The sequence below is a fragment of the Manis pentadactyla genome, chromosome 16 (genome assembly GCF_030020395.1).
Source record: "Manis pentadactyla isolate mManPen7 chromosome 16, mManPen7.hap1, whole genome shotgun sequence".
NCBI classification, from domain to species: domain Eukaryota; kingdom Metazoa; phylum Chordata; class Mammalia; order Pholidota; family Manidae; genus Manis; species Manis pentadactyla.
Window position 1 is genome coordinate 41,692,325 of NC_080034.1, and position 22,532 is coordinate 41,714,856.

At 43.5% G+C, this 22,532-nt stretch overlaps 2 protein-coding genes across 6 annotated transcripts; one reads left to right on the forward strand and one right to left on the reverse strand.

The window, feature by feature from the left end:
* Nucleotides 1-378: 378 nt before the first annotated feature.
* On the reverse strand, nt 379-19,835 carry STK19 (serine/threonine kinase 19). Of its 3 annotated transcripts, none has more exons than XM_036875514.2 (7): nt 19,494-19,835; nt 19,217-19,353; nt 2,636-2,731; nt 2,205-2,344; nt 1,263-1,360; nt 1,006-1,153; nt 379-813 (listed from the first exon to the last, which is right to left on the reverse strand). In XM_036875514.2, the coding sequence occupies exons 1-7, from the start codon at nt 19,591-19,593 to the stop codon at nt 768-770; spliced, it is 765 nt and encodes a 254-aa protein (XP_036731409.1). In that variant the 5' UTR covers nt 19,594-19,835; the 3' UTR covers nt 379-767. The 3 variants fall into 3 exon arrangements, with proteins under 3 accessions (XP_036731409.1, XP_057349689.1, XP_057349690.1); XM_057493706.1 differs by having other exon boundaries at nt 19,172-19,353; XM_057493707.1 differs by lacking the exon at nt 2,636-2,731.
* A 30-nt stretch (nt 19,836-19,865) lies between these two features.
* DXO (decapping exoribonuclease) lies at nt 19,866-22,490 on the forward strand. 3 transcript variants are annotated; one of them, XM_036875508.2, is made up of 7 exons: nt 19,866-20,082; nt 20,597-20,988; nt 21,160-21,395; nt 21,484-21,703; nt 21,826-21,961; nt 22,107-22,201; nt 22,286-22,490. In XM_036875508.2, exons 2-7 carry the CDS (start codon nt 20,630-20,632, stop codon nt 22,392-22,394), a joined length of 1,155 nt encoding a protein of 384 aa, XP_036731403.2. In that variant the 5' UTR covers nt 19,866-20,082; nt 20,597-20,629; the 3' UTR covers nt 22,395-22,490. The 3 variants fall into 3 exon arrangements, with proteins under 3 accessions (XP_036731403.2, XP_036731404.2, XP_036731407.2); XM_036875509.2 differs by having other exon boundaries at nt 19,884-20,082; nt 20,624-20,988; XM_036875512.2 differs by lacking the exon at nt 19,866-20,082 and having other exon boundaries at nt 20,481-20,988; nt 22,166-22,201.
* Nucleotides 22,491-22,532: the final 42 nt, after the last annotated feature.

A 22,532-nucleotide genomic window follows, 5' to 3' on the forward strand; every position in this document is an offset into this window, starting at 1 on the left:
TGGCACCTCCCCCACTGAGTATATCTGGGTGTGCACAATATATACATGCGTGAGGATATGTGGGCATAGGAGGGCCAAATGTGGCTCAGCATGAGGTTGGAGAAGGGATCCTTTGTAAAGGTCCTAATAAAACAAAGTACTGAGACATGTGTCTCTTAACTATAATCCCCACAAAAAGGAACTACACTAGGCCTTTGCTTTTTGAACACACTTAACAGAAATTCCATGGTTTAGATCCAGCATCCCACAGGGAGAACTGACCTCAATATCCATTTCTCTCTCTGAACAATGAGGCAAAGCTTAGGCCCAAGTTTGGCTTTACCTCTACCCCCAAATGAGGCACCCAAACACACATCACATTAAAAAAGACACCCAGGAAACAGAAGAGGCAGAAGTACTTTATTTGGCAGTTTCAGTGTAACATGCAAGGGAGAGTACCATCCTCTCACCAGCCTCCCTAAAAACCCCATCATCCTATACCAAGACAGAGTAACAGCAGTACCTTCCTGCATGAAAGGCAACAGCCATGGCCTTGGAATGGCTTCTGGCTCCACATCCATGGACGGATGGAGAAGCATTGCCCAACCCCACCACTGGGTCAGAGCCCAGGTAAACAGCAGCAGTTACATCTCAACGTTTGCATGGACATGAGCCCAAAACTCTTCCTGGCTCCCAAGCCTGCCCTAGGTGACCCTGTCTCAGCCACCACTGGGCAGTACTCCTGGGCTCCTCTCGTACTCTGGAGAGATATGCAACAAGCAGAATCCTCACGTCTCTGGCAGGCGGAGGAGGGTTCCAGAAGTGGTGGAGACACTGTGCAAGAGAAAGACAAGGCTGGAGCCAGATACCTAAGCCCAAGGTCTAGGGAGAACTCAGAACTTGACCAGGAATGTAGAGAAGACTGAAGGGGGCTGGATTTCACTAGTGAAGGAAGCATGAATGAAGAAGGAACCCAGCCTTGGGTGGCTGCTCTGTCGTCTGCCAGAGGCTGGGAGTGGGACTCACCAATCTACCAGCTGAGCCCCAATGAGGTCGTGCACATGGTAGGTGAGGCCAAGTCGCACTGCAGCAGGTGCCCGGCGGCCCAGGAGCTCCGAGAGGAGTAGTTCCCGGTACTTGGCCTTCCGGACCATGGCAAGGACAGTCTGGCGCCCTGGAGGAAGCAGCATGGGAGATTGGAAAGGGTAATAAGGCTTGTGGCCCTGAGGAGCCACCAAAAGGTGCTCCTGAAGGGCAAAGAGCTTGAGCTGCAGACAGGATACCTTTAACAAAATACTTAATGAATCTCCCAGCTCCAGGCACAGCTAACCACCAACTCCCAGCGTCACGGACAGTGAGGACTCCAGCATTCACCAGCTGCCTAAGGGGGGTGGAGAGCCAGGAGAGGTGAGGCCTTAGCTCTGAGGACCCTCTCTCCCTGCCCACTAATGTCTTGACTTAAGTAACTTAAGTCTCTATAAACAAGGGCAACCACGCAAAAGACTCAATAACAAAAGCCCACCAAATGCAGTTCGCTGATCACACCTGCTATTCAGTGCCCTTGCCCTGTGCCCTTGCTTGCTCCAGTCCCCTACATGCATTGCCCGCTCCGGCTCATTATTTTCCTGTTACTTTTACTTGTTCACTAAAACAGCTTCTCCTCTCAGAAGCCATCCATGACTACGTGCCCTGACACTCTCAGTCCCACCCCGAAGGGAGAAATAAGGGCCTTTCTTCTGTGCTCACCCTCCCACACCTTACTAAAATGTTCATATAATGCTTTCATGTAGACCACAGATACAAAGGAGGGAGGCTGAGCCAGGCACACACACAATCCCTGTAATGATACTTTTTTTTAGCTCTTGCCCAGTGTTGTGTTTTGTTTTGTTTTTAATATGAACGCTTTAGGGGCACCACAGTGCCCAACATTCTCTATTATCTTCATCTTGCCAGGATTCCCATCAGGTATTTACAGTTCCTGCCAAGCCCCCGGATGCATTTGATTAGCCATCCCCACCTCCTGAATTTTAGTTCAGAGATCTTTCCAAGGCCCCAGGCAAGATAGGCTCCTCTCTTAGGGGAGGAGTACAAACTTAGGTCATTTTACTAAGAAAAAAAGTCATTCTTTTATCAGATTCACCAGAAGGAAAAGGTCAGGCTGGATGGGACTGGAGAGACAAGGGAGATAGCAGATGCCTGATTCTGTTGATTCCCCCAAGTCTCACGTAATCTCTGGGTCCTTGAAGCCAAAGGTCTGTGTCATTTGGTCCTGCTGGAAGCTAAGATCCCCACAGGCTGGAAGCACTGAAGCCAGAAATTTCTGCACTGCTCCCGCATATGGTCGGCCATCACAGGCCCTGAGGACCTGAAACCAGAGATGAGAGATGTGGTCTGGGGCTACCCTCACTTTCCCTGGGCCTCTATCCCCAGGACCAACATTTATCTTCCTATTTTTTCCCTTTTGTTTATGTCCTTCCACCTCTCATATTTTTCCAACTATTCCTCTCCCTCATATTACTACTTACCAGAGCCCTGTGCCCTCTTAGAGAGACATGGGGTAAGGAAATTGTCTCTTTTGTTCTTTTTATTGCCATTCCCCAGCACCCTCCACCCCCAACCATGATACACACACAAACACAAACACAGTTACACGCACTCTGGTCCTGTAGTCCTCGGTGAAGATAATTCCATGGGCATCCAAGTCAAAGCCTAGCTGAATGATTCTGACCTCCCCCTGCTCTTGAAGCTCCTTCTGTTTCCAGAGAGGTGGGAGTGAAAAGAAGGGTGTCAGGGTAAGATGCTCTGCCAAACTGTGAGCACTTCTGGGCAGGGAGATTTTGATTACTAATATTGGGGACTTTTTCTCTAAGTGTTAAGGGTTGTTCAGTTCGGAGACACAGGGACGTCAGTATAAAGTGAGGAAGGAATTCATTAAAGTGAGTGTTAGGAAATGACAGAATAGAATAATAAAGAAGTTCATTAACAGCTACTCAGCATGGGGTATAACTCTACTGACTCCTCAGGCCAGTGTCACCCAGCGTCCAGCTCAGCTTGTATCTGCAGGGCGTGGGAACTGAGACACTACTGCCCCAGGCTTTGGGGGAGCCGCAGAGCACTGGATGGAGCGAGATTATGTTCTGTGAACTTCCTATAGGTGAAGGGAGACTTTCAGGCAGGCTACTGAAGAGCATGACTAAACTGCAGCTCCTGGCCACCTAGGCGAACGTAATTTGCAAGCCCAGGTCTGAGCTCTCAGCAGCCCCTCCCTCCTTGTCTGAGATGGAACAGAGAGAGTGAAGGTTTAAACGAAAATCCGGAAGATTAGAATGACAAAGCAAAGTAACAAAAACACTTACAACTGGAAAGGCACAGAGACAATACATTCAAGTTGAGCAGTGAGAAGTTTAAGACAAAAAGGAGCACACTTGGAGAAAGGGGAGTGTGGGCTGCCCCAGAGAAGAGGCCCCTCTAAAGGTGGGGAAAAGTTTAAGATTAAAAGGTTACACACTTAGAAAGTGTGGGTGACCTCAGAGAGAGGGGTGCTGAAAGATTGGAAAAAAAAAAGTTACGCACTTAGAAAGTGCAGGCAATCCCAGAGAGGAGTACCCTGAAAGGCTGGGGGTTCCCCCTTTTAAGGATTCTTCAGGAATGTGACTAAGGGCTGGGGGTGCAGACTTGTTAAGTGGTCTCTGACTATTTAAAATTAACTTAACACAAGGAATTACTGCTCTGATTTCTCCCTGGGATACCAGCATCTTGGTCTGGGAGCATATCAAACAAGACTGCCTGCCCACCCCCCAAGGTGGGCTGAGTTACTGTTTGTTTGCTAAAGAGTAAATTAAGAATCTTACTTCTTAACTTCCTGGGTATTAAAATACAATCTCACCTTTACGATGGAATCCTTCCTGCCTTTTATTATGTTGTTTACGGCTAAGCATGCATGCTAAATTAGTTGCCTGGGTTGCAAATTACTTGATTAGGGCCGAAGGAGAAAAAAACAGCATATAGGTAAAATTAAAAAAATAAGTTGAACCTGCATGATTAACACAATAAAGACATGGGCTGTGCTGAGGTACCCTCCTTTATCTGGGGAATATTCAAACATTCCAGGCCAAGTTGCTCCTGTCTTTTTGAGCTTTAACTGATTAACTCTGGATCTTTTTAGTGGGCTTTCCTGGCCTTATTCTCTTTCCACCCTGCTCATATCTATTTTCCTGCCTAACATAAGAAATGGAAAACTATGAGAAGAGAATCAATCAGGTGGATTACAAATAGTCTTTTCCAATTAGCTTCCCACTTCTCCATACACCCACCTCATTAGTTATCCATCAAACAATCAGTACGTATTTCCCAATCATATGCCAGACAGCAAGATAAAATAGTGATTACAACACAGACCTTGGCTTCAAGGATTAAAAATGTAGATTTTGGGTGGCAGAAGGTGGGAAGGAGAATGGCATAAAATGTCTAAAACAATTAAAAATAAACCAGGCTTTCTGTTTCCAAGAATACAGCAAGAACCAACCCACCCACTGAAATTAATTAAAATGCTGGATAAAATATATTATTTTAAAATTTGTTTAAGTAGTAAAGAGCTCACAAGATAATAGGGAATTAATAGCCAAATATAATATCTAAGTGAAAACAAGAATTCACAGAAGTAATTGGGACATCGAGGGCATTTGCTGATTCAGACAGATCTGTCCAGCACATAAAATTAACTGGGCCACAAAGGAAACAAAATTCAAAAGAAAGAGATGGCAGAAACAGACCCCAAAAGACATACTGTAGTGGAATAACCAAAAGGAGACTATTAAAAAAAAATTTTTTTAACTATGCTTAAAATGCTGAAACAAAAGCCAAGATGGAAATTTTTGGCAGGAACTTACTTACATAATGGATTTGAAAAACATCCAAGTATAACTTCTAGAACTGAAAAATAAGGCAAATAAAATTAAGAACTTAATAGATAATCACCACTGAATTTTATCAAACATTTAGTAAAGACCTAATACCCATCCTCCTTAAAGTTTTCCAAAAAGTAGAAGAGGAGGGAATACTTCCAAACTCATTCTATGAGGCCAGAATCACTCTAATACCAAAACCAGACAAAGACACCACAAAAAAGGAAAATTACAGACCAATATCCCTGATGAACATAGATGCAAAAATACTCAAAATATTAACAAACTGAATTCAAAAATACATCAAAAAAAATCATCCACCATGATCAAGGAGGATTTATTCCAGGGATGCAAGGATGGTACAATATTAGAAAATCCATCAACATCATCCACCACATCAACAAAAAGGACAAAAACCACATGATCATCTCCATAGATGCTGAAAAAGCATTTGACAAAATTCAACATCCATTCATGATAAAAACTCTCAACAAAATGGGTATAGAGGGCAAGTACCTCAACATAATAAAGGCCGTATATGACAAACCCACAGCCAACATTATCCTTAACAGCAAGAAGCTGAAAGCTTTTCCTTTAAGATCGGGAATAAGACAAGGATGCCCACTCTTTCCACTTTTACTCTACATAATTCTGGAGGTCCTCGCCACAGCAATTAGACAACACAAAGAAATAAAGGGCATCTAGATTGGTAAAGAAGAAGTTAAACTGTCCCTGTTTGCAGATGACATTATATTGTACATAAAAAACCCTAAAGACTCCACTCCAAAACTACTAGAACTAATATCTGAATTCAGCAAAGTTGCAGGACACAAAGTTAATACACAGAAATCTGTTGCATTCCTATACACTAACGATGAACTAGTAGAAAGAGAAATCAGAAAAACAATTCCATTCACAATTGCATCAAAAGAATAGAATACCTAGGAATAAACCTAACCAAGGAAGTGAAAGACCTATACTTTGAAAACTACAAGGCATGAATGAGAGAAATTAAAGAAGATACCAATAAATGGAAACACATCCTGTGCTCATGGATAGGAAGAATTATTATTGTCAAAACGGCCACCCTGCCTAGAGCAATCTACAAATTCAATGCAATCCCTATCAAAATACCAACAGCATTCTTTAATGAACTAGAGCAAATCGTTCTAAAATTCATATGGAACCACAAAATACCCCAAATAGCCAAAGCAATCCTGAGAAGGAAGAATAAAGCTGGGGGAATTATGCTCCCCAACTTCACAAACTCTACTACAAAGCCACAGTAATCAAGACAATTTGGTACTGGCACAAGAACAGAATAGACCAATGGAACAGACTAGAGAGCCCAGATATAAACCCAACCATATATGGTCAATTAATATACAATAAAGGAATAATGGACATAAAAGTGGGGAAATGAAAGCCTCTTCAACAGCTGGTGTTGGCAAAACTGGACAGCTACATGCAAGAGAATGAAACTGGATTATTGTTTAACCCCATACACAAAAGTAAACTTGAAATGGATCAAAGACCTGAATGTAACTCATGAAACCATAAAACTCTTAGAAGACAACATAGGCAAAAATCTCCTGAATATAAAAATGAGCAACTTTTTCCTGAATGCATCTCCTCAGGCAAGGGAAATAAAAGCAAAAATGAAAACAAGTGGGACTACATCAAACTAAAAGGCTGGCTTTTGTATGGCAAAGGACACCATCAATAGAACAAAAAGGCATCCTACAGTATGGGAGAATATATTTGTAAACAACCTATCTGACAAGGGCTTAACATCCAAAATATACAAAGAACTCACATGCCTCAACACCCAAAAAGCAAATAAGCAGATTAAAAAATGGGCAAAGGGAGAGGCGGTGGAGCCAAGATGGCGGCGTGAGTAGAGCAGCGGAAATCTCCTCCCAAAACCACATATATCTATGAAAATATAACAAAGATAACTCTTCCTAGAATAAAGACCAGAGGACACAGGACAACATCCAGACCACATCCACACCTGCGAGAACCCAGTGCCTCGTAAAGGGGGTAAGATACAAGCCCCGGCCCCGCGGGACCCGAGCGCCCCTCCCTCCAGCTCCTGGCGGGAGAAGAATAGGCAGAGCGGGAGGGAGACGGAGCCCAGGACTGTTGAACACCCAGCCCCCGCCATGCGGACCAGAGCGCAGACACAGTGCATGCGCAGGGCTCTGGATACTAGAGAAATAGGGCAGCAAGAACGGTGAGAGGGTACCGGAGGCCTGGCGCAGGAGGACTTAAGAAAAGCGAGCGGCCATTTATTTTTTTTTTGTTTTGTTTTGGCGAGCGCTTTTTGGAAGTCTTAAAGGGATAGGGACCCCAATACTAGGGAAACAGGGCAGCAAGACTGGTGAGCAGATGCCTGAGGCTGGCGCCGGAGATAAAGAAAAATGAGCGGCCATTTTTAATTTTTTTAATTTTTAATTCTTAAAATTTTTTTTTTTTTTTTTGTGGTCGTTTTGTTTTGGCGGGTGCTTTTTGGAAGTCTTAAAGGGGCAGGGCGGGTCACTTAATCCAGAAGTAGGGAATCTGGGATCGCTGGGCACCCTAACCCCTGGGCTGCAGGGAGCAGGGAGGCCCCTAACGGAGATAAATAGCCTCCCAGCCGCTCCCCCTCCAACGCAACTCCACCACTTTGGAGCAGCTGCCCGAGCCAGGCCACGCCCACAGCAACAGCGGAGATAAACTCCATAGCAGCCGGGCAGGAAGCAGAAACCCTGTCTGCGCGCAGCTGCCCAGCACAAGCCACTAGAGGCCGCTGTTCTCCCAGGAGAGGAGGGCCACAAACCAACAAGAAAGGAAGTCCTTCCAGCCGTCACTCGTCCCAGCTCTGCAGACTATTCCTATCACCATGAAAAGGCAAAACTACAGGCCGACAAAGATCACAGAGACAACACCAGAGAAGGAGACAGACCTAACCAGTCTTCCTGACAAAGAATTCAAAATAAAAATCATAAACATGCTGACAGAGATGCAGAGAAATATGCAAGAGATATGGGATGAAGTCCGGAGGGAGATCACAGATGCCAGAAAGGAGATTACAGAAATGAAACAAACTCTGGAAGGGTTTATAGGCAGAATGGATAGGATGCAAGAGGCCATTGATGGAATTGAAACCAGAGAACAGGAACGCATAGAAGCTGACAGACAGAGAGATAAAAGGATCTCCAGGAATGAAACAATATTAAGAGAACTGTGTGACCAATCCAAAAGGAACAATATCCGTATTATAGGGGTACCAGAAGAAGAAGAGAGAGGAAAAGGGATGGAAAGTATCTTGGAAGAAATAATTGCTGAAAACTTCCCCAAACTGGGGGAAGAAATAATCGAACAGACCACAGAAATACACAGAACCCCCAACAGAAAGGATCCAAGAAGGACAACACCAAGACACATAATAATTAAAATGGCAAAGATCAAGGACAAGGAAAGAGTTTTAAAGGCAGCTAGAGAGAAAAAGGTCACCTATAAAGGAAAACCCATCAGGCTAATGTCAGACTTCTCAACAGAAACCCTACAGGCCAGAAGAGAATGGCATGATATATTTAATGCAATGAAACAGAAGGGCCTTGAACCAAGGATACTGTATCCAGCACAACTATCATTTAAATATGATGGTGGGATTAAACAATTCCCAGACAAACAAAAGCTGAGGGAATTTGCTTCCCACAAACCACCTCTACAGGACATCTTACAGGGACTGCTCTAGATGGGAGCACTCCTAGAAAGAGCACAGAACAAAACACCCAACATATGAAGAATGGAGGAGGAGGAATAAGAAGAGAGAGAAGAATCTCCAGACAGTGTATATAACAGCTCAATAAGTGAGCTAAGTTAGGCAGTAAGATACTAAAGAGGCTAACCTTGAACCTTTGGTAACCACGAATTTAAAGCCTGCAATGGCAATAAGTACATATCTTTCAATAGTCACCCTAAATGTTAATGGGCTGAATGCACCAATCAAAAGACACAGAGTAATAGAATGGATAAAAAAGCAAGACCCATCTATATGCTGCTTACAAGAAACTCACCTCAAACCCAAAGACGTGTACAGACTAAAAGTCAAGGGATGGAAAAACATATTTCAGGCAAACAACAGCGAGAAGAAAGCAGGGGTTGCAGTACTAATATCAGACAAAATAGACTTCAAAACAAAGAAAGTAACAAGAGATAAAGAAGGACACTACATAATGATAAAGGGCTCAGTCCAACAAGAGGATACAACCATTCTAAATATATATGCACCCAACACAGGAGCACCAGCATATGTGAAACAAATACTAACAGAACTAAAGGGGGAAATAGACTGCAATGCATTCATTCTAGGAGACTTCAACACACCACTCACCCCAAAGGATAGATCCACTGGGCAGAAAATAAGTAAGGACACGGAAGCACTGAACAACACAGTAGAGCAGATGGACCTAATAGACATCTACAGAACTCTACATCCAAAAGCAACAGGATACACATTCTTCTCAAGTGCACATGGAACATTCTTCAGAATAGACCACATACTAGGCCACAAAAAGAGCCTCAGTAAATTCCAAAAGATTGAAATCCTACCAACCAACTTTTCAGACCACAAAGGCATAAAACTAGAAATAAATTGTATAAAGAAAGCAAAAAGGCTCACAAACACATGGAGGCTTAACAACACGCTCCTAAATAATCAATGGATGAATGACCAAATCAAAATGGAGATCCAGCAATATATGGAAACAAATGACAACAACAACACTAAGCCCCAACTTCTGTGGGACACAGCAAAAGCAGTCTTAAGAGGAAAGTATATAGCAATCCAAGCATATTTAAAAAAGGAAGAACAATCCCAAATGAATGGTCTAATGTCACAATTATCAAAATTGAAAAAAGAAGAACAAATGAGGCCTAAGGTCAGCAGAAGGAGAGACATAATAAAGATCAGAGAAGAAATAAATAAAATTGAGAAGAACAAAACAATAGCAAAAATCAATGAAACCAAGAGCTGGTTCTTCAAGAAAATAAACAAAATAGATAAGCCTCTAGCCAGACTTATTACGAGGAAAAGAGAGTCAACACAAATCAACAGTATCAGAAACGAGAAAGGAAAACTCACGACGGACCCCACAGAAATACAAAGAATTATTAGAGAATACTATGAAAATCTATATGTTAACAAGCTGGGAAACCTAGGAGAAATGGACAACTTCCTAGAAAAATACAACCTTCCAAGACTGACCCAGAAAGAAACAGAAAATCTAAACAGACCAATTACCAGCAACGAAATTGAAGCGGTAATCAAAAAACTACCAAAGAACAAAACCCCCGGGCCAGATGGATTTACCTCGGAGTTTTATCAGACATACAGGGAAGACATAATACCCATTCTCCTTAAAGTTTTCCAAAAAATAGAGGAGGAGGGGATACTCCCAAATTCATTCTATGAAGCTAACATAACCCTAATACCAAAACCAGGCAAAGACCCCACCAAAAAAGAAAACTACAGACCAATATCCCTGATGAACGTAGATGCAAAAATACTCAACAAAATATTAGCAAACCGAATTCAAAAATACATCAAGAAGATCATACACCATGACCAAGTGGGATTCATCCCAGAGATGCAAAGATGGTACAGCATTCGAAAGTCCATCAACATCATCCACCACATCAACAAAAAGAAGGACAAAAACCACGTGATCATCTCCATAGATGCTGAAAAAGCATTTGACAAAGTTCAACATCCATTCATGATAAAAACTCTCAGCAAAATGGGAATAGAGGGCAAGTACCTCAACATAATAAAGGCCATCTATGATAAACCCACAGCCAACATTATATTGAACAGCGAGAAGCTGAAAGCATTTCCTCTGAGATCGGGAACTAGACGGGGATGCCCACTCTCTCCACTGTTATTTAACATAGTACTGGAGGTCCTAGCCACAGCAATTAGACAAAACAAAAAAATACAAGGAATCCAGATTGGTAAAGAAGAAGTTAAACTGTCACTATTTGCAGATGACATGATACTGTACATAAAAAACCCTAAAGACTCCAACCCAAAACTACTAGAACTGATATCAGAATACAGCAAAGTTGCAGGATACAAAATCAACACACAGAAATCTGTGGCTTTCCTATACACCAACAATGAACCAACAGAAAGAGAAATCAGGAAAACAACTCCATTCACAATTGCATCAAAAAAAAAAATACCTAGGAATAAACCTAAGCAAAGAAGTGAAAGACTTATACTCTGAAAACTACAAGTCACTCTTAAGAGAAATTAAAGGGGATACTAACAGATAGAAACTCATCCCATGCTCGTGGCTAGGAAGAATTAATATAGTCAAAATGGCCATCCTGCCCAAAGCAATATACAGATTTGATGCAATACCTATGAAACTACCAGCAACATTCTTCAATGAACTGGAACAAATAATTCAAAAATTCATATGGAAACACCAAAGACCCCGAATAGCCAAAGCAATCCTGAGAAAGAAAAATAAAGTAGGGGGGATCTCACTCCCCAACTTCAAGCTCTACTATAAAGCCATAGTAATCAAGACAATTCGGTACTGGCACAAGAACAGAGCCACAGACCAACGGAACAGACTAGAGAATCCAGACATTAACCCAGACATATATGGTCAATTAATATTTGATAAAGGAGCCATGGACATACAATGGCGAAATGACAGTCTCTTCAACAGATGGAGCTGGCAAAACTGGACAGCTACATGTAGGAGAATGAAACTGGACCATTGTCTAACCCCATATACAAAAGTAAACTCAAAATATATCAAACACCTGAATGTAAGTCATGAAACCATTAAATTCTTGGAAGAAAACATAGGCAAAAACCTCTTAGACATAAACATGAGTGACCTCTTCTTGAACATATCTCCCCGGGCAAGGAAAACAACAGCAAAAATGAACAAGTGGGACTATATTAAGCTGAAAAGCTTCTGTACAGCAAAAGACACCATCAATAGAACAAAAAGGAACCCTACAGTATGGGAGAATATCTTTGAAAATGACACATCCGATAAAGGCTTGACATCCAGAATATATAAAGAGCTCACACACCTCAACAAACAAAAAACAAATAACCCAATTAAAAAATGGGCAGAGGAACTGAACAGACAGTTCTCCAAAAAAGAAATACAGATGGCCAACAGACACATGAAAAGATGCTCCACATCGCTAATTATCAGAGAAATGCAAATTAAAACTACAATGAGGTATCACCTCACACCAGTAAGGATGGCTGCCATCCAAAAGACAAACAACAACAAATGTTGGCGAGGCTGTGGAGAAAGGGGAACCCTCCTACACTGCTGGTGGGAATGTAAGTTAGTTCAACCATTGTGGAAAGCAGTATGGAGGTTCCTCAAAATGCTCAAAACAGACTTACCATTTGACCCAGGAATTCCACTCCTAGGAATTTACCCTAAGAACGCAGCAATCAAGTTTGAGAAAGACAGATGCACCCCTATGTTTATTGCAGCACTATTTACAATAGCCAAGAATTGGAAGCAACCTAAATGTCCATCAATAGATGAATGGATAAAGAAGAAGTGGTACATATACACAATAGAATACTACTCAGCCATAAGAAAAGGGCAAATCCAATCATTTGCAGCAACATGGATGGAGCTGGAGGGTATTATGCTCAGTGAAACAAGCCAAGCGGAGAAAGAGAAATACCAAATGATTTCACTTATCTGTGGAATATAAGAACAAAGGAAAAACTGAAGGAACAAAACAGCAGCAGAATCACAGAACTCAAGAATGGACTAACAGGTACCAAAGGGAAAGGGACTGGGGAGGATGGGTGGGTAGGGGTGGATAAGGGGGGGGGGAGAAGGGGGCTATTAAGATTAGCATACATGGGGGGGTGGGAGAAAGGGGAGGGCTGTACAACACAGAGAAGGCAAGTAGTGATTCTACAACATTTTGCTATGCTGATGGACAGTGACTGTAAAGGGGTTTATAGCGGGGACCTGGTATAGGGGAGAGCCTAGTAAACATAATATTTGTCATGTAAGTGTAGATTAATGATACCAAAAAAAAAAAAAAAAGGCAGTTCCTGTGTGGTGTCCTCCAATGAGTTCTACACAAGGGTATAAAGGGCATATAAAAGTGTAGGCAAAGGGCCTGTTTGTGTTTATACAGAGGATCAAAGCCTAATTTGGCTACCCCAAAAATCAAGTAAGATACGGTATGAAAAAGAACTTCCAACATCAGCACTCTCTGGAAGACTCATGCCAGAAGATGATCATCAAAAAACCCCAACAAAGATCCACGCACTGCTACAACTGTAGATGCACTCATCCCACCAGTTCCTGGACTTGCCATGGGAATGAAGAAGGAGATATCTAAGCTGGCCTGTGCATACAGTAAAACAACAAATTTGACTGGATCTATACTGTTGGAATTCAACCAAGAATTAGGAGAAGTGCAAATTGTAGCGCTCCAAAATCTTACAACTACAGACTATTTATTGTTAAAAGAACATATGGGATGTGAACAGTCCCCAGGAATGGGTTGTTTTAATTTGTCTGATTTCTCTCAGACTGTTCAAGTTCAGTTGGACAATATCCAGCATATCATAGATAAGTTTTCACAAATGCCTAAGGTGCCTAACTGGTTTTCTTGGTTTCACTGGAGATGGATCGTAATTACAGGTGTGCTTTGGTTACGTAACTGTACTCCTATTATGTTAATGTGTGTGCACAATTTAATTAGTAGTTTAAAACCTATACATGCTGAAGTTACTCTACAAGAAGATATGTCAAAGAAATAATCAATCTTCCCATGTTTTCTTCCGCCTGCTACTTCTATAGGTTTTCTTCTTCCTTCCTAATTACAACCCTTAAGTAGAATTCGTGCCACATGTCGAATTTACCGAGTATCATAATTCTTCCAAGTGGTAAAGACACCTCAAGACAAATGTTGGGCATAGAAGCCACAGGGCATAAATATGCAAAGAAGCAAAAAGCTAACCTTTTCAAACAATAAGGCTTCTCCAACTTACCATTTCCCTGTATAGCCCCGGATGATGACTGGTTAGCCAGAGACGGGTAAGATTCCTCAAGGGAGGAACAACCTAAGACAGGCAGAGTCGCAGGGGGGCCATCAGGTGAGAAATTGGGGATCAACAGAGGTGAGGCTTAGAACCCCCCCCCCGTTCTGAGAGAAATCTTCTGCATACGTGGATGTTTTATTGCCCTTGTCTAGCTTGGATTAACACATAGTCTACAGGCACACACCTGATCATCTACATTTGCTCTCTTACAACACTAAACTATGTTTTCTACCTTTATCTTGTATCTACCTACCACTTCAGCATTTTATTAAAAATAATAATAATAAAGAGAGAAATGTGGTATCCACATATAAATCAAGTATAAAAATCAAATGAATATTCATATTTGAACTGACTGTTTAGAGTTCATAATGCATGAGCAAAACTGAAAGTTTCTGTGATGACTGCCATTGTAATGTTCACCATGTAACTTATTCACTGTGTAAGAATTTGTACTCCATGTAAGAACTTGTTCGTTATGCTTCAGAAGATTGGAGACTGATGAAAATTAGGCTTGGGGTGGATTAATGATTGTGCATTGAGCACTGACTCCCCTATACAGAATTTTATTTTTGTTAACAACCATTTGATCAATAAATATGAGAGATGCCCTCACAAAATATATATATATATATATATATATATATATATATATATTTATATACATATACACACTTCCAATTGTAAAATAAATAAGTAACCGGGATGTAATTTATAGCATAAGGAATATAGTCAAAATACTGTAACAACTTGGTATGGTGATAGCTGGTACCTAGAATTATCATGTATATAAATGTTGAATCACTGTGTTGTACACCTGAAACTAATGTAATACTGTGTGTCAACTACCCTTCAATAAAAAATAATTATCTACCAAAAAAAAAAAAAAATGGGCAAAGGATATGAAGAAACAGTTTTCCAAAGAAGAAATTCAGATGGCCAACAGACGCATGAAAAGATGCTCCACAGCACTAATCATCAAGGAAATGCAAATTAAAACCATAATGAGGTATCACCTCACACCAGTAAAGATAGCCAGCATCAAAAAGACTAAGAATAACAAATGCTGGTGAGGATGTGGAGAAAGGGGAACCCTCCTACACTGCTGCTGGGAATGTAAGCTAGTTCAACCATTGTGGAAAGCAGTATGGAGGTTCCTCAAAAAACTAAAAATAGAAATACCATTTGACCCTGCAATCCCACTTCTTGGAATTTACCCAAAGAATACAAGTTCTCATATTCAAAAAGACATATGTACCTCTATGTTTATCGCTGCACTATTTACAATAGCCAAGATATTGAAACAACCTAAGTGTCCATCAGAAGATGAATGGATAAAGAAGATGTGGTACATATACACAATGGAATACTATTCAGCCATAAGAAAGAAGCAAATCCTACCATTTGCAACAACATGGATGGAGCTGGAGGATATTATGCTCAGTGAAATAAGCCAGGCAGAGAAAGACAAGTGCCAAATGATTTCCCTCATTTGTGGAGTATAACAACAAAGCAAAACTGAAGGAACAAAACAGCAGCAGACTCACAGACTCCAAGAAGGGACTAGTGGTTACCAAAGGGGAGGGGGAGAAGGGGATTGAGGGGTATTATGTTTAGTACACATGGTGTGGGGGGTCATGGGGAAGACAGTGTAGCACAGAGAAGGCAAACAGTGAATCTGTGACATGTTACTACACTGATGGACAGTGACTGCAATGGGTTATGGGTGGAGACTTGATAATATGGGTAAATGTAGTAACCACATTGTTTTTTCATGTGAAACCTTCATGAGAGTGTATATCAATAATACCTTAATAAAAAAAAGAAGAAAAAAGAACAATAGATAAGTTTAATGGATTAGGCACAGCTGAATAAAAAGCTATTAATCTGTCAGATAAAAGAAAAACTAAGCAGAATAAAGCAAAGAAACTGAAAATGCAGACAGGAAGCTTAGAGGCTTAAAGTATATAAATAGAAGGTCCAATATATATGTTTAATTGGAGTCCCAAGAGGAAAGAAAAAAGATAAGGGAGAAAAGATATTTAAAGAAACAAAAACAAATCAATGATCACAAAAGTACAGTAACTGAATTCAAATAAACTAATATAACAGACAAAATAAGCAGCTTTCAATAACTTTGGTTACTGAGAAACAACTGAATAATACATACGCTTTTCAAATACACATAGAATATCTTCCAAAACCGACCATATAGCACAAAGCAAGTTTCAATAAATTTCAAATGACTGGAATCATATTCTGCATGTGCTCTGACAACAATATCATTTATGCCAAAAATCAGTAACAAGGTAATAAGAAAATGTTTAGAAATTAAGACATACTTTTCTAATCAACCCAATGAGTCAAAGAAAAAAAAATCCACAAAAGTTAGAAGATATTTTGAACTGAATGATAATGAAAATATTTATCAAAACTTGGGAGATACGCACATGCACGCACACACACACACACACACACACACACACACACACAAAGAGGGAAACTACAGCCTGACATGCATATGTTAGAAAAGAGAGGATGAAAGCTAATGAAGAGAAAATTAAAACAAACCCAACAGTAGAAGGGAAACAGATTAATGAAATAGAAAACAGGCATACAACAGATAGCAACAAAGCTAAACTTTAATTCTTTATAGATCATTAAAATTGATCAGCCACTGGGAGAGTGACCAAGAAAAAGTAGGGAAGAAATCTAGTAAAAGTACAGATAACCAATATAAAGAATGAAAAAAGGGTCATCACTACACATCCTACAAATGAGACTATTATGTCAATCAATTTGAAAATTTAGAAGAAATGGACAAATACCAAGAAAAATGCAATTTCTTTCATTAGAACTGACAAAATGGGATATAGTCATAAAAGAGAAATCTATGAAAATGAATTAACTATAGCTACATGCAACTGGGAAGCACCTCAAAAACATTCATCTAATGAAACAAGACATAGATAAATACATACAATATGATTTTGTTTGTATCAAGTTCAAAAGTGGGTAAAACTAAGCTATGGTGTTTATAAACACATAGGTGGTATAAAGAAAACCAAGGGAACAATTATCATACTAGTCCTGATCATAATTACTTCCCAGAGATATGAGGCATTTTGATCAGAGAGAGCAGTATACGTGGGATGTTTGCCATGTTCAATAGTCTGCCTTGGGTGGTGGTTAAATGGGTATTTGCTTTATAGACAGTCTTTAAATTGTGTTGTTCATGTTTTTATTTTTCTTTGTGCAATTTTTAAAGCTTTTAAAAAACGTAAGCTAACACTAGTAGATTAAAAAAAAAAAAATCTATAAGGAACAGTTTCCATGTGCCTCACTTCTTCATGAGACTGAAGCTAGTCTCTGTCTTCCTTTTCTTGTCTTCTCTTCCTGACAGGTTGCTATTAACCCGCCTGCTCAATCCAGCAGACAGATTTTGGATCTTATTTTACCTGACCTCTTCACAGACCACTGCCTTGAATCACAGGATTGACACTACCAATTACTACTGAAAATCTTTCCTTTCTCAAAAAAAAAAAAGAAAATCTTTCCTTTCTCAATAGGCCTCTTCCTGGGTTCCTCCTAACTCTGGCAATTCCTCTTCAGCCTCTTTCACAGACTCCTCTTCCTCTGCCTTTCCCTTATATCAGGGGATCTCCCACTTTAAGGCACATTAAAAATCACTTGAGGAAACAGTTCAAAAGTGTTGATTCCCAGGTCCAACAGATCTTTTAATTCACTAGCCTTGAGTGAGTCCTGGGAACCTGCATTTTTTAATAAGCAGCCCAGGTAATTCTGATACAGGTGGAATTCAGGACATACTTTGAGAAAAACTACATTAAGTGTTGGTATCTCCCAGCATTGTGGACTTGGCCCTATTATTTTTCACTCTAAACCTGAGGTCCTTAATCTTGGGCCTCAGAAGATCTGTGAAACACCGCTTCCCTCCCCTAAGTGTACACATACCTTATACATATGTGGCATATATGCATTTTCCTGGAGAGAAACAACCATAGCTCTCATTATCTTCTTACGTTTGTAAAAAAGTCAAATATCACTCCTCTACTCACTGTTCCTACCCGATCTCACCCACATCCCCAGACTGAACCATGACTCATATCTCCATGACTTCCAATTCTGTATCACTGACCCATAATTCTCTCCAAACTCTCATATCCAACTGTCTACTACACATTTGCCTTAGGATGCTCCACAAGTACCTTCAACTACTAACTGATACAAAATTAAACGCATCAGCTGCCCCCCAGACTCAATGTGCTCCTTCCCTATTCACTCCACCAATCACTCAGTCTATCTGTCATCTGGCAAATCTGAGTAATGCCGGACTCCTTCCTCTTCACACTGTCCATATCCCTCCCCCTCACTCCTCCTCTCCCTCCCTCCTACACTGCCCTAACTTAGGCCTTCACCAGTTCTCAGCTGCAGCAACTTGCTATTTGATCTCCCTGCCTCATGCACCACCTTATGATTTGTTTCCAGCCCCCTGCAGTCAAAGTCCAGAGACACTCTTGCCAACCGAGGACCCAACGAATGGCTTGGTGGGAGCCCTCTCAGGGGCCTGGAAAGAGCCAAACTTATCCACTCACCTGGTAACAGGCTCACAACCTGCAGACCCAACTGCAGACCCTGAAGCAAAGCCTTGTCCCAGCGCTGGACCTGCTGGATCATGGTCCTGCAAACGCGCCAATCTTCCCAGAGACTAGACAGATTCAAGCCACATCCTCTCCTTCCCTACTACACTACCCTAATTTAGACCTTCAGTTCTCAGCTGCGTTATCTTCCTAAGGGATCTCCCTGCCTCATCTCACTACCTCCAATCCATCCAACACACAGATCTCGTTTAACACTGTCTACCAGCTCATCGCCTTCAAGGGTCAGATGGAAACAACACTGATGCACAACGCCCGTCGTAATCTGACGTCTGCCGGCCCGCACTGTATAGGCTCTACCATCCCCGATTACTGATTCCCCAAAAGGTTCCCTCTTCCGCCTTCATGATTTGGCATGCTCTCTACCGCCCGAGGGTCTTTTAACAGGGTCTGCAGCGTTCTCCGTGGCACTGCAGTGTCTGCCCAGAAAGCCCTAACGCTTGTTGAAAGACAGAATAGCTGGCGGGCCGACTGAGTGTCTGAGTGAAGGGGGACCGCGAGAGTACCCGCGAAGCAGGGAAGCTTTTGTCGGTCGCCCTGGCGCCCCTCACCAGCTGCCGGTCAGCCACCGTCCGGTCGGGCAGGAGGCTGTACAACTGGCTCTTCAGAGCGATGGGCGGCAGCGCGTCCTCAAACAGGCCTCGCGGGAACAGCTGCACCAGCTCCGCGACTGCAGCGCGCGCCGACCCTGGGCAGAGAGACCGGGACACTGAGACAGGAACCGGGGCGGAGTACGACTGCGGGGCCGCCTTTCTCCCAACAAAGTTACCGGGGCCAAGGCGGCTCCAGGCTGGGGTCTTTGCCCCATCCCAGGGTTGCCATGGTTACCTGACTCGCCCCTTACAGGAACTGCCTCTATAGGTACTTGTTCCCTCCGCCTCTTCAGTCCAAAGGTCTCTGGGACCAGACGATGCCTCTTCCGGCTCATATCCCAAGACCTTCTGGGACCGGGGAAGGGGTAGGTGTTGAGGGAAGAAAACCCCAAAAACAGAGTCTTCCGGCGCAGAGCAGTGACGTATAGGCTCCGGGCGTCCCTCCTTGGAGAACAGTCGGACCAGTGGAAGTGGGATGACGTGTGACGGAAGAAGCGTCAACTAGTCATCTCTGGCGCCCCTGCTGGGAAGGGCGGTGCCAATGCCGATTCCGGCCACACCTCCTCAGGCCGAGGCCTCACTCGACTGCTGAATGGCTTCCTCCGCGAGCTTTGGGGACCGTGAGGGATGCTGTGCAGACAGCAACTTCTGGGATAAAGTGCACCTCCCACTGGCGCGCCACTAGGGCTTTGCCCGCCACTGTCGCTGAATGATTGCGTCACTGAGGGCGGAAAACCAGCTTTGCATACCTTTTCGACTTCTGACCAACCGTCCTTGGCATATTAGCCCTAAGAAGGTGGAAGTCGAGGTTGGCGGGATTTGAGGTTACCAGATCCATGATCTGAGCCCAAATCCTTACTAACTTCACTGTGACTGTTGGATAGGTCAGAGAAGGTGGGCTGTGCTCCTGGCCTTGGCTCTGTTTGAGGGTCTAGAGCCTTCACGTTTCAAGACGAGAGCCTGACACTCAGGAAGCTCACTTAGTTCGGACCTGAAGTGTCCCTTCTCCAGGCCTCTGTAAAAGGAGAAGTTCCTCGTGTAAGGCTGAGGGCACTGATGGGAGGAGCAAGCACGTCGGACACTGATGACGTGTCAAAGTCCCCGGCTGTTGCCCCCTCCCAACCTGAAAAATGTGCCTTAGGCTAACCAATCCTCGCGCCGCTGTAAAATCTAAGCTCTGCCTCCCCCTACCTTCTTTAAAAACTCGCTGCCTGTCTACTTACGTGCGAATTCCCCAGCCTCCATTTCTATAGACTGGGGAAATCTCGCCCTGGTATTTGCATTCAAAGAAACTACCTGGCCCTTTGTTGCCTCTCTTCGCCTGCTTATTTCGGCTAGAATTTATCTTACACCTCGCAATCTCAGGACCTCATGGAGCCCAGAGGAGCTACCGAGGGAGGAGCAGGGAAGACAGAAGTAGCTGAGCCTTGGAACAAACTTCCCTGCCCAACACCCTCACTATCCACAAACCCTGCCCTCTACTCTGGGCCCTTTCCTTTCTACCAACGCCCTTCGGAACTGGGCTGCTTCTCCCTGGATGCACAACGCCAGTACCATGGAGATGCTCGAGCCTTGCGCTACTACAGCCCACCCCCAACCAATGGTCAAGGCCCCAACTTTGACCTCAGAGATGGATACCCTGATCGATACCAGCCCCGAGATGAGGAGGTCCGAGAGGGACTGGACCACCTGCTACACTGGCTCCTGGAGCACCGCGGCCAACTGGAGGGGTGAGCAAAGCACACCCACAAGTAGATCTAGAACCTGCACCTACCCTATAAAATTAGGAAAGCAAATCTGGAGTGAGTTCAGTCCTTAGAAGGAACCTAGACTATTCTTTGTGGGAGTCATCTGAGCTAATGCTTGTGTCAGACCTTCATCCTATAACTCCTCCCTCTCAGGGGTCCAGGCTGGCTGGCAGGGGCTATCGTGACATGGCGGGGGCACCTGACAAAACTGCTGACGACGCCATATGAGCGGCAGGATGGCTGGCAGCTGGCGGCCTCCCGGTTCCAGGGGACGTTGTACCTGAGTGAGGTAGAAACACCAGCTGCTCGGGCTCAGAGGCTTACTCGGCCACCCCTCCTCCGGGAGCTTATGTACATGGGATACAAGTTTGAGCAATACATGTGTGCAGGTGAGAGTTGCCCCTACTCTGTAGCCTCCTTCCCCTTCCCTAGAGATTTGAGAGCCGCCATCCTGCTGCTGCTTCTCTTCTTGTGCAGACAAACCCGGAGGCTCCCCAGACCCCTCTGGGGAAGTTAACACCAATGTGGCCTTCTGCTCTGTGCTTCACAGCCGTCTGGGAAACCACCCTCTGCTCTTCTCAGGGGAGGTAGACTGCATAGACCCCCGGGCACCATCCACACAGCCCCCCACCTGCTATGTGGAGCTCAAGACCTCCAAGGAGATGCACAGCCCAGGCCAGTGGAGGAGCTTCTACAGGTTCAGGATGGGAGTGGTCAGGGCAAGGTCTAGAATCAACAGCTGAGAAAGGGACTTGGGGAAGAGGATAAGGCAGGAGGGTGGAGGATGTTGTTGCACTGACCCCGTGTCTTTCTTGACAGACACAAACTTCTGAAATGGTGGGCTCAGTCATTCCTTTTGGGGGTCCCAAATGTTGTTGCTGGCTTCCGTAACCCAGAGGGTTTCGCCTGTTCCCTCAAGACCTTTCCTACCATGGAGATGTTTGAACACATCAGGGTAAGGCAACGGCATCACAGCTCCCTCCTATCCCCCCAACGCCAAGACCGCAGATCCAGTACCCAGGGTTGCAGTCCACCTGCCCCTTCTCCCACCTCCCTCACCATCACTGCCAGTCTTCTGCCTCCTCCTTGGCCCTCTGCAGAATGACCGTAACAGCTGGAATCCCTCTGTGTGTATGAACTTCTGTGCTGCCTTCCTTAGCTTTGCCCAGAACACAGTTGTCCAGGATGACCCCAGGTAAGGCATTCAGCTCTGCCCCTCCTCCTCGGCCCCATAAGCTCAGCCTCCAGCCCTCAACTCATGATTCCATCTGCCTCCCAGACTCATCTACCTCTTCTCCTGGGAGCCTGGCAGCCCAGTCACGGTATCTGAACATCGAGATGCACCCTATACTTTCCTGCCCATGTGGTACGTGGAAGCCATGACCTAGGACTTCCCATCACCCCCTAAGACACCCTCCAAGGACTGATGCTTCAGAGGTGCAGGCCTGTCTCTATGTGCACAGATAAAAGCATATTTCTAGGTGTTTCTTTCTACTGTGTCTTTTTGAGCTGAGTCATCCCTGCCC